Below are 12,456 nucleotides of genomic sequence, written 5' to 3'. Positions count from 1 at the left end.
AACCAAAATATTTTAATGTCAAGTAAAAACCGAATAAACAAAGTAAAAAAGGAAGGGAGGAGTGTGGAAAATAGGCAAAGTTTATGAACAAATTCCCAAAAGAGCGGGACAAAGCATTAACATGCTAATAATACGCATGTAGATTGTGGAACAGAGAGGTTATTTTGACATGCTACCCAAATCAATCAGGGAAGAAGAAAGATGGTGCACACTGCCTACGATACCTTCCAACTCCTCAATAATTCTCCCTCCAAAATCGATGCCATTGAATCATACCGCTCAAATTTGCTCATCGCATGTTCCGATGGATCGCTCCGTGTTTACGTTCCAGAATCCTCAGTTTCCGATCAATCTGATTTCCATTCCCAAACCTTAGGGCTTCATCAAGGACCATATGTGCTTGAAAGAACTCTGAATGGATTCTCCAGAAGACAAATGCTGGCCATGGAAGTCCTCGTCTCACGAGAACTTCTGCTTTCCCTCTCCGAGTCAATTGCGTTACATCGGTTGCCTGATTTGGAGACTTTATCAGTGATTACTAAGGCTAAAGGTGCAAATGTATATTCGTGGGATGATAAACGAGGGTTACTTTGCTTCGGCAGGCAAAAACGAGTCTGTATTTACAAACACGACGGTAATGACTTGAATGTAATTTAATTATTGTATTGTTAATTGAAAATTTTATATTATTGTCACGGCAATGCGGTTTCTGATCTGTTTGGATGAGTGCATGTGTACTTGATCAGTCTCTGCCATATGTGAAAGGAAAAAGGAAGTACTTTTCTCTATAGGCTGATCAATCATTTAATGATGTTACAAACATAATGTAGAACTGTGCTTTCCCACTATCAAGTGGACGTAGAGATATTAGATATGTTTTAATAATCGCTGGAAAGGTTGTTTGATGTAAAAAACATAAGATAATGCCCAAAATAATTGAATAATTTAATGATTTGAATTTTTGGAAGTTGTATATAAACGGAATGGTTCAAACATTTTGTGACATCCGAAAATAGCCGAGTGTTACATAAATTGGGACAGGGGAGTATAGTTTTCGGTTCACTACATTTAGTTTAACACAAGTATCATAAAGGTCTAATGATATAAGAATTCTGTTACTGTAACCTGATTTTTATTTTGGAACTTCTATAGGGGGGAGTGGATTTGTGGAGGTGAAAGAATTTGGAGTTCCTGACACAGTTAAGTCGATGTCATGGTGTGGTGAGAATATTTGCTTGGGGATTAGAAGAGAGTACAAGATATTGAATACCTCTAATGGTGTATTGTCTGAGGTATTCTCTTCAGGGAGGATCGCCGCACCTCTTGTGGTGGCTCTTCCACCCGGAGAACTACTTTTGGGCAAGGTAATGTTGGTTATTTCTTATAGAAAGGTAACAATATTATATATCATTGGTACAGAGGTTATGCAGGAATCATATTTACATTTCCAAAGAAGGAAAGATATCTCCTTACTCTTCTTAGAGGGATTCTACTATATCTATCAAAGATTCAGCATCATCTAGGAATTTTACCTTACACCAAAAGTGAACCTAAGAGCAGGTAGTTCATCTTGCCAAAGCTGGTCAACTCCTATCCTTCCCACACAAAACACATGTTGAACACAACTTCAACCTGTTTTCCATCAAGTTGTCTTGAGTCAAGCATGATTCTTTTACAGCTAGCCAGAAAAATGCCACCCTACAAGGTATCTTCACTTCCTAGATATGCTTCCACGGCCATTTGCTGTCTTAAGTGGCTCTATTACCTGGAAAATGCTCCAAATATTATATTTACTTCCCAGTCATTCGATGGTCTTCTAAAGCCTATCGCTGTCATTATTACATTGAGTTGATTGACATTGTAGTTCTTTTCCACACTTGCACACAACACTATGGCCTGGTTGACTGAGGTGGGCCATCTTCCCTATGTGTTGTTTCTTCTCAAATTCCACATACCAGAGCTCCGATGTATCCATAGAGCAGGGGAAACATACTTTTACTTCAGAATTTTAAAATTCATGTGATTCACCTTTGATCCTCATTCCTTGGATGATATATGATTCCATAGAATCTATAGCTTTCTTTCTATGACTTAGCTGATGAAGCCCTTGTGGATCATCTTTCACTTCTCTCGAGTAAATTCCTAATCTTTGAAAACTATCTGTCCAGCTTTTTATGCATACTGAACCAGTACCGGTTGGTTCGAATTGCCCTTTTGCAGTTTAATCGCTGTTAAGTGTTGTTGTTACAGGATAATATTGGTATCTTAGTTAACCAAAACGGGAAGTTGATCCAAGAAGGGAGGATTTGTTGGTCTGAGGCTCCTGCAGCTGTTATTATCCAGAAGCCGTATGCAATAGGTCTTTTGGGGCGACATGTTGAGGTAGCTTAGCTTGAGTATTTAGTTTGCTTTTCTGTACATTTTGTTCATTTAACCGAATCTCCTTAGATCTAATAATCTGGAATGACAATGCAGTTTGATGTTTTGGAAAATTGCAGATACGTTCTCTTCGTGTTCCTTATCCTTTGATTCAAACAGTTGTCCTTCGGAATGTTCGTCATCTTCTTCGAAGCAACAATACTGTGATTGTTGCTCTTGATAATTCTGTTTTTGGATTTTTTCCTGTACCTCTTGGTGCGCAGGTAATTGTCACTCTAGAAAAATTTCTGTCATATTATGTTGAAGTATATTGCTTACGCTTCTAATCCAGTATTAAAACTGTAGCACATTTATGTCTTGTCTATTTGAAGGACTCATTTTGGACGGACTCAAGTTTGTCATGAAACTAATCTGAGAATGCCTTAGACACTCAAACTGAAAGTCTAAGTCCTGCAAAAGAAATCTATGTTGCAAGTTGTAATGATTATGATTATGAGTTTTACTTATAAGACCTCATGAGCCAAATAATTCATCTTCTTACTTCAGGTATCAAAAAAGGATCATTTTATTCTAGAGTTTTATGGAGAAAATCGTGAAACTAAATATTGCACTGGAGAATATTCTCTTTTTTTTTACGACAAGGGAAACCCGCAGCCGCTACCCTTTTGGGTGCGCACAGGGTAAAACCCCACTCCTATGCAATAGCTCGCAAACCACATAGGAGAGGTAACCAGCACAAGGCAAGCCTGGTGCGACGAGCTCGACCCAGAAGGCAAACCCCTTGCTTTCGCTGGCAAGGGGTTTCGAACTTGAGACCTCCAACATGGAAGTCCCAAGCTCAAACCACTGGGCCACCCCGAAGTTATAATATATCCATAGAATCTATATCCTCAAAGTTTTCTTCATTGTATATAAAAGAGCAAATGTAGCACATTGTCCAAATTTTTATGCTGCCTCATCTCTTTGAATATTATGTGGTTTGACTAGGAGTGCAAACTAAGAAATTTGTTTGAATTGTATATCACATTCATGTGGTGGAAAAGATCAAGTTAAATATTGGAGTTCATGTGAACGGCTGGTTTGATTGGAAAATATAAGACTGCGATATAATTAGACTCGAAAGTTTAATTTGGGAAGTCATCCAAAGTGAACTGTGTAATATATGTCAGATGGGTGTATATTCTAGTACCAGTGTAATTTGTCTTTATGATTTACCGTAACTGAAGTGCCCTCAGTCAATAAATATCGGTGTTTAGCTGAGGTGATGGATATTGGAGATTGAAGAATGTTAGTGATCAAAACAGTATGTAGAACCTTGTACTTTAAGGTTTGGAATGTAGACTCTTGGATTACTATTATGGATCCTAGGCCCATCTACTGTTCAACTCAAGTACCACCATCTTTAGCCTTCATCTTGTAGAACTCACTACGATCCCAGGTGGCCCCATAGAGCCGAGTTCTGATGCCTAAGTGAGTGTTGACCAAAAATTTCTAGGTGTTGACCAAGGTAGAAGAAAGATTGACACAACCTTAGCACCAAAAGCTAGCTATTAAGGTGGGAGAGCCCAAGGCTATATAAGCCCCACATAGGGTGGCTCTGATACCATTGATACAACCTTAGGAGAATCACACCTCAATAGCTAGCTATTAAGGTGGGAGAGCAAGGCTATATAAGCCCCACATCAGTTTCCCATTTAATCGATGAGGGACTCAAGTTCCATTCCTTGCAATAATATCATAACAAAGATGGAGAAATATGGGGTTTTGCTTGTAATCACGTGCTTATATTGTGCTTTGTGAACTGAGGAGTGGTAGAGCCACTCTTGTTCTTGGACTGCACCTCTGGCTAGTTAATCGAGATATGAAGGCAATTATCCCATGACTTGTTAATCAAGATTTGTAGCAGTGAGACCTGGGTTCAGGCTCATACCTTGCTTCTTGGACTTGATCTACCAGTTGGCCAAAAGAACTTAAGGTCTGAATGATTGAGTTTGGATCAGGGTATGTGGAACCTGTTAGGCCATGCACCTTGAACCTGTTACCAACAGATCTTAGTAAAGAATCCCTAAATTCAACAGCATGGTAAAAGAATCCTTGACGCACTTCACAGGTACAAAAGTCGGGGGAAGACCCATTACTCACTGAGTTAATTTTGAGAGTGTGATTCCAACTTTTCTCTATGATGCAGATTGTACAACTCACAGCATCTGGAAACTTTGAGGAGGCCTTGGCTTTGTGCAAATTGCTACCACCAGAAGATTCAAGTCTTAGATCTTCAAAGGAGCAGTCAATTCATATGAGGTGATTGCCCCCTTCCCTTGTCCCCACCGCCCCTCTTCTGCACTAACTTTGTGCTAAATTGTAAGTCAATAGCAACAGCATCTCACTTAGATCATTTTCAGCACCTTCTTGTTTATATAATTATATTAATGAAAGTTAATTTTTACCTGAACCAAACAAAAATATATCTCATTGAAGTCATGGTTACATTGAACCTCCTGCCTGGGGTGGGGGGTGGGTGGGTGATTTAACCAAATATTATGTGTTAAAGTTGCAGTTCAATGGCAATAGTCTCTTGTTATGTCAAATCTATTGAAATTGCATCTTTTAGTATATGATGTTATGCTGTATACGTGTTTATATCTAGCACAAGTTATAAATTGATATGGGTCCATTTCGAGGCTGATATCAGTGTAGCTGTGAAGTCTTAATTTAAAACTTCTAGATCAAGAATCGGCCAAAAATTTGTGGAAACATCTGTAGTTGATATTCTTTATAACTAGGGATTTGTTCTTTCTTCTAGAGTGATTTTGAAATCCTCAATCGGAAAGTTTTGGCTTGTTAACATCTTGTAGAAAACTTGGAAACATCTTTGATAAAATGTAGGCTTCAACCAAAATGTGAAATTATTGATAATAATGTACATTTATTCCTTTGGATAGGAACAATGTATAGGGTATTAGCACCATAAACTTATTTGAGGTGTTATGTTTGCTTAGTTTTACTTCATCTAGTGTAGTACGCATGAGTAGTAAGACTGACAGCATACTGGCTTGACCAGGAAACTGTCATGGCTCAATTTTCTAGTCAGTTTCTTTTTCCCAGAAAAGATGAAATATGAACAACACCCAAGGGTGAGGCCTAGAGGCTAATGTAATTGAAAAGGCCCTGGGAGACCAGGGTTAGAATTTCAGCAAAGGCGAAAAATATAGGTGATTATTTCGAATCCTGCTAAACCTTGGTGGGCAGGGTCAACCAGTACGTGTGCTTGTGGGAGGTAGAAGGTAACACGGATTAGTCGAGGTTTGAACAATCTGTCATTTACACCATTGTTGTGGGAAAAAATTGAAATATGAACGTTGCTTGGCAAGAAGTTACTAAATACAACTTGGTTCTTCTCTTTTATTGTTCTTTCCATTTTTTGTAGTTTTAGCTCATATAGTTTGTTTTTTTTGGGAAAAGAGGAATGAAACAAAATGTGAAACTAATATACATGAAGATTGATAACAAGTCTTTGATTCAGATATGCGCACTTTCTATTTGAAAATGGGAGCTATGAAGAAGCAATGGAACATTTTCTGGCATCTCAAGTTGAAATCACTTATGTGCTCGCCTTATATCCATCCATTATTGTTCCAAAATCATCTTGCATACCTGAACCACAGAAATTTGCAGATGTTGCAGATGCACCATATCTCTCCCGAGGCTCTTCTGGTCTGTCAGATGATCTAGATTCTCCGTCTTCGGATGTATTTGAATCTGATGAAATGGATATAGAGTCCGAGAAAATGAGCCACAACACTTTGATGGCTCTGATTAAGTATTTGCAGAAAAAGAGATACAGTGTCATTGAGAAAGCCACAACTGAGGGAACTGAAGAAGTGGTTTCAGATGCTGTTGGAGATAATTTCATTTCTTATGGAACTGACCGGTCCAAAAAACCAACCAAGGTAACTTTTCAATGTGTGTCTTGTGCCTTCCATCAACAGCTTTTCGGGGAAATCTTTTTGCATCAAAGCATAAATACCTTTCTGGCTGCATGTGTTTGATCATTTATGAATTTGATGGATTATTCAAGTCATCGATCATTTATAGCCTTCTGAAAAATATGTTTCATTTGTATCTTCCAAAAGTCTGATGTCAGGTAGGTAAGTTCTGATTCTTCCATATGCAAAAGTACTGGCTTATTCTAGTGAGTCTACTGAAGGGAGAAACCACTTACGCCTCAAAGAGCTGTTAGTACTTGGATAATTTCTACTTAGCTGTATTACTTGCCTAATTTAAATCTAAAATGTGTTTTGTTTGATCCATTTAGGGCAGAATTCATATTCCTATCACTTCCATCGCTAGGGACATGGCTGCAATACTGGACACTGCACTTCTTCAAGCTCTGTTTTTAACTGGACAGTCCTCTGCTGCTACAAATTTTCTGAAAGTCCTCAACTACTGTGATGTGAAAATATGCGATGCGTTCCTGCAAGAGAGAAGCCAGTTTGCTTGTCAGATAGAACTTTATAGATGCAATTCAATGCATCATGAAGCACTGAAACTTCTTCATCAACTGGTAGAAGAGTCCAAGTCAGAGCAAACTCCTGTAGAGCTCTTAACGAAGTTCAAGCCTGATATGATCATTGAATATCTCAAAGTATGCTTCTTTCTCTGCTTTTATTTTCTTTACTGTGGGTTTTTAATTGCTTGAAAGATGTGGAAGCTTGTAAAGTTTTTGGATCAGCTATGCTGAGATTTGGCAGGTAGTTTGAGTTTTGGGTCCATATCCATTTGACCCACTAATTTCTTATCTTTTATACATGCAAGTTTCTGGAACTTTTATAGTTTCCTTTTCTTTTCTTTACACGCTTCATTTATGCTTAGCACAAGGAATGAATCTCTCTTTAAGTATTTTATGGAACAATGCTTCGCCAACACAGTTATCTGATTATTTCTTCTTTTTTGGGCAGCCCCTTTGTGCAACTGACCCCATGCTTGTCCTGGAGTTCTCATTGCCTGTTCTTGAAAGCTGTCCGATGCAAACCATTGAGCTATTTTTGTCTGGTAACATTCCAGCAGACTTGGTGAATTCTTACTTAAAGCAGCATGCCCCAGACATGCAGGCAACATATCTAGAACTCATGCTTGCCATGAATGAAAATAGTATCTCAGGGAATCTGCAGAATGAAATGGTAGAGGCACTTGTCCATCTGTCTGGTTTTTCTGTAGCTTCTCTCTTTCTTTCCCCTTTTGTACCTTCTATTTCATAAAAACCATTAAAGCAACATTGCTTCAAGTGAAGCCAGAAAGCTGAGGCTTATAGTTCTCCTCCTGATATGGGCATACGGCTAAAGAAGCTCACATGTTTAGGCTTCTTTGAACTCAAATCTTTGAGAAACCCTGAGTGACAAAATTTAGGAACAATTATCTTGCCTCCTACTGTTTCTCAGGGATAAAGATTTTGCTCGGACTCTTCAAAATGGGTGCGTGTTGGATCCTCCAAAAGTAGTGTATTTTTGGAGGATCGAACACAGGTGGAGTAACATTTTTGGAGAGTCCGCTCAACAGTCTTTTGTGCTTCAATCCATGCGTCTGACAAAATGTTGAGTGTTTCTGTGATTATGATAAATTCGCTTAGCAACTTGTGGCAGGTGCAAATTTATCTCTCAGAAGTGCTTGATTTTCATGCTGAACATAATTCCCAGCAAAAGTGGGATGAGAAAACATGTCCTCCACCAAGGAAAAAGCTACTGTCTGCTTTGGAGGGTATGTCTGGATATACTCCAGAGGTGTTGCTGAAGAGACTTCCACCAGATGCTCTGTATGAAGAACGTGCAATTCTTTTGGGGAAATTGAATAAACATGAACTTGCCCTGTCTATTTATGTGCACAAGGTATTTTTCCACCTTAACTGCACATGATATTTTAGGATTGGCTTTTATCTAATGCATTGGTGCTTTCGAGGATATTTAAGGTATGGCAAAAATCTAAAACTGTGCAAGTTCTCCATCATAAGCATTATAACAGACTTATATTGTGAACTTCACATTTGCTGTTAGATCGGTTGACTAATGTAGCAGCCATCTCAATAGTGCAATCATTTCACTCTTCTTTTAGTTAGTGTACCTGTTCGTCAGACATGTTAACCTTCTCATAGTTTAATTACATCATTGGATTTTGCATTGACCCTTTCTTTCTCTGTATGTTGTTGGGCTAGTATGCATTCCCAAGTCGGGATATTGGATATGTAATCTTTTTGTCATTAATACATGTCTAATTTTATGAATTTGATGGACATTGAAGTCTTTTCAGTCGTCTCTGTGTTGCATTTTACAAGCTTAAATTGTGGGTTTTTTCATACTGAATTGAATTTCTCACTTTGATTTGTAGCTTCATGTTCCCGAACTTGCACTGTCCTATTGTGACCGGGTGTACGATTCAGGACTTCAACAACATTCAGCAAAATCTTACGGAAACATTTACCTGACTCTACTGCAAATCTACCTAAATCCTAGGAAGACAACAAAAAAATTTGAGAAGAAAATTACTAATCTGGTATCAGCTCAGAGCCCTAGGATTCCAAAAGTTGGTTTAGGAACTACAGGAAAGGTAAAAGGAGGCCGCTCCAAGAAAATTGCTGAAATTGGGGGCGCTGAGGACACTCGATTCAGTCTAAGCGGCACAGACAGTGGTAAGAGTGATGGAGATACAGAAGATGCAGCCGAGGAAGGTGGTTCTACTATTATGCTAGATCAGGTACTTGATCTTTTGAGCAGAAGGTGGGATCGAATCCATGGTGCCCAAGCGCTGAAACTGCTTCCAAGGGATACTAAGCTACAGGTAAAAGAAACATCAAAATGTGATGGTATACATGAGCTAGATAAGGAAGTTGGTCATTATTTAATCAAAACGGACTGAAGTAAACAAGCATCACTCCTTGTGTACAGAAGTGATTTTCTTTCTCTCACAAAAGAACCCAGAGACAGGCTCCGCTAAACCATCATGGCACAACCACCTCCCCATACCCAAAAGCTAAAAATGAAAACTCACAGAACACAAGCCAAGATATATGTTCAAGAGTGATTGTACTCTCTGCATCTGAGCACTAAACATGTTAATATGTCTAAAGTTCTATGTGTGAGTGTTAGATTAGTCATGGTCCTTAACTGCATGTTAGATGTTTCCAGCTATATTATCTCTAAATATTGACTTTGAGACAATACACATTAAGGAAGATGCAAGATGAGGTTTGATCAATAAAGGGAACCCAATGCACAAAACATTTGGCGTTCACGCAGGGTATGGGGAAGGGCCGCACCCTGAGGGGTGTGATGTAGACAACCTACTTCCCCAACTCACATATGACCTATAGTTCATGCGGAGACAACTTTACCTATAGGTCACAGATTGAAATTTGATCAATCTGTCTTTCAAATTGTCGAGTATATCAAATCATCTGTTTGAAACAACTATGCCAAGTAAAATACTATCGAATGTTACTCACTATGCACTGGTAGATATCAAGTTATGAGAAGCTAAGGTAGTAGACCCTACATAGTTTTCTGAATATTCACATACACCCACAGTGGGATAGTACATGCAACATTGTTTATTTTTTTGCGTGAACATCCTTTCATACCTAGTGAAACTGCAGAAGCATTACATCTAGCTTTGTCTGTGCATGGAATGAGCAAGAATGTTTCACATCTTGATGTTTTAGTATTGTGCTGATCCATTTTGGCTTCATGCAGAACTTGCTTCCATTTCTTGGACCTCTTCTGAGGAAATCCAGTGAAGCATATCGGAACTTCTCAGTGATAAAAAGCTTGAGAGAGTGTGAAAACCTACAGGTAAGTTCTACTATTGTCACATACAGATTCCATATCCAAAATGCTCTGAAGGAACCTTCGATATCCTACCCCAGGTGGAACCTGCCCTAAGAACAGTTTTCGAGAAAAAAACTGGTCATTCCGATGCATACAACAGTTTATATGTGGTCATTTGGGTTTGCTGGCATCATTTTACCTGTTATTTTGTTCCCCTGTTCCCCAGCAAGGCTTAGGGGGGCTTGTTATATCAATGTAGAGTACATTGATAGTTTTACGGGCATGAGCAGGGCATGGGCGTTTCACATCTTTTTTTCTTTTTTCTTTCCTTCTGTTTTATGGCAACTGCCAATTTTCATCATTGCCATTCAACTGTTTGAGTATACTTAATTTCTATGACTGGATTGTTTTACTAAAGCTGTGGTCTAGTATTTGTTGTCCCTCATTTTAAAGCTGTGAACGAAACAGGTTAAAGATGAACTGTATAACCAAAGGAAAGCAGTTTTGAAGATCACAAGCGATAGCATGTGCTCTCTTTGCAATAAGAGGATCGGCACCAGTGTCTTTGCAGTCTATCCTAATGGTAAGACAATCGTGCACTTTGTCTGCTTTAGAGATTCACAGAATATGAAGGCAGTTGGAAGAGGCTCTCAGTTGAGGAAAAGATGATAATGAGAAGTTGGATTTGGGATTAACTGAATGTTTTGGGTTGCTATTGGTGGTATTGATCCCATTTCTTCATGCTAGCACCATTTAACATGTTCTGCAACTCAGTTTTAAGCTGTCATTTATCCTGAAAGTAAGACACTTCTGCTCTCAAGTCACAAGGGCTGCAACGGGTTGCTAATGGTACAAGTATGCAACCGGAGAATGACAGTGCTCCTCATGAAGGAACATGTTATAAACATTTTTTTGCAGATTATGTCCAACGTGGAAGCGAATGCAATTGATTTGATGTTGTGTAATTTTTCTGTATTAAAATGGATGAGAGCTCTTAACTTGAGGTGGTTTATAACTTAATTTTGAGTAGAGTTTTGTTACAACTCAAGGTTGTGAATGTTCAATTAAAATGCAATAATACACAACTTTCTTTGTTGATTGTATTTCCATGTAAAGCAAATAGAGTAGTTTTTTACTTCTTTGTTGGGCAAACCCCATCCCCATTGTTATACATGACATGACAATAAGATTCAGACTGACATCCCACCAACATCTAACCTTGATTGACTATAGTGGCTATCTTTTCCCGGTGAAAAGGTATACAACCACCCCAATCCTAGACCCATCGGGCGGAGGCTCGGTATGTATGATTTGGACATCAAAAAGCTTCTTGGCTCTCTTGAAGAAAGCAGATTCCTTCTTCCATCTTCTCAAATGAGCCATAACAAAAGCTATCTTCTTTCCACCTCCTAACAGGAAGAACCTCAACGTGTTAATCAGAGGATCATAGAGGTGATCATGGTACACCACATCAGATCCCAAAATCAGGTCATAATCTCTACCAACAGCCTCCATATGCTGGTTATCCCCCCAGCTAAGCGCCTTAACATCAACACCCCCACTCTGTTGTTCCAAAACGTGTGAGTTTGCATCAACATTGAACTGTATATTAGGCAGCACATGAGGAAGGTCAGTGACAGTAACCTTAGCACCAAGAATAGCAGCAGCAGCTATCCCAACAACACCTGTTCCTGAACCCAGTTCGAGAATACGAAGGGGTAGCGAAACCCCTTTTTCCTGACGTTTGAACAACTCGGAAAATGGAGTTGATTCGCCGCTACGGGTGTTATCAAGGAGAGTGACGAGAACAGTAGCGGCAGGCCAGAGTTGGAAAGAAAGGCCTTCAGATGGAAGTTGTCTGATGACTACGTTTGAGTTAATGGATTGGAGGAAATGGAGTTGCTGTTGTTGCTGCTGCGGAGTGGCGTCATTGTCATGGCCATCTTGTGGGAGAATCATAGTGAAGGGATTGAGGTCGTCCGTGTCAATGTCTCCTTTGATTTCGACAATTGGAGAAGTCATGTGACAGGCGGCGGCGGCGGCGGCGCTTCCGGGTTCTTGAGGGGTTTATCCGACCCAGTCTGCGGAGTCTTGCCCTAACAACAAATATTTTATTTTATTTTTGTAATATAAATGGAAAAGTAGTATTACCATAAATATATAATATAAAATGGTCAAGTTGCCAAAGAATTTGATGGACGCCAGATGGTAATAACGAACTAAAAACCAAAAGGGTTGATTTTTTTATTTAAATAATTATCAA

General features: G+C 39.1%; 2 protein-coding genes across 3 annotated transcripts; one reads left to right on the top strand and one right to left on the bottom strand.

Moving 5' to 3' along the window:
- Positions 1–19: 19 nt before the first annotated feature.
- On the top strand, positions 20–11,296 carry LOC107011622 (vacuolar sorting protein 39-like). 2 transcript variants are annotated; one of them, XM_015211205.2, is made up of 12 exons: positions 20–634; positions 1,153–1,364; positions 2,251–2,382; positions 2,499–2,642; positions 4,568–4,680; positions 5,903–6,329; positions 6,695–7,024; positions 7,338–7,559; positions 8,019–8,261; positions 8,758–9,207; positions 10,119–10,217; positions 10,662–11,296. In XM_015211205.2, exons 1-12 carry the CDS (start codon positions 202–204, stop codon positions 10,860–10,862), a joined length of 3,006 nt encoding a protein of 1,001 aa, XP_015066691.1. In that variant the 5' UTR covers positions 20–201; the 3' UTR covers positions 10,863–11,296. The 2 variants fall into 2 exon arrangements, with proteins under 2 accessions (XP_015066691.1, XP_027770456.1); XM_027914655.1 differs by lacking the exon at positions 20–634 and having other exon boundaries at positions 1,222–1,705.
- Positions 11,258–12,456, bottom strand: LOC107011623 (protein N-lysine methyltransferase METTL21A). The gene has a single exon (XM_015211206.2). The coding sequence runs from the start codon at positions 12,213–12,215 to the stop codon at positions 11,430–11,432; it is 786 nt and encodes a 261-aa protein (XP_015066692.1). The 5' UTR covers positions 12,216–12,456; the 3' UTR covers positions 11,258–11,429.

The sequence above is a fragment of the Solanum pennellii genome, chromosome 2, assembly GCF_001406875.1.
Source record: "Solanum pennellii chromosome 2, SPENNV200".
Lineage (NCBI taxonomy): Eukaryota > Viridiplantae > Streptophyta > Magnoliopsida > Solanales > Solanaceae > Solanum > Solanum pennellii.
Note: the sequence above shows the minus strand (reverse complement) of the source record. Positions and strands in the feature narration are given on the sequence as shown.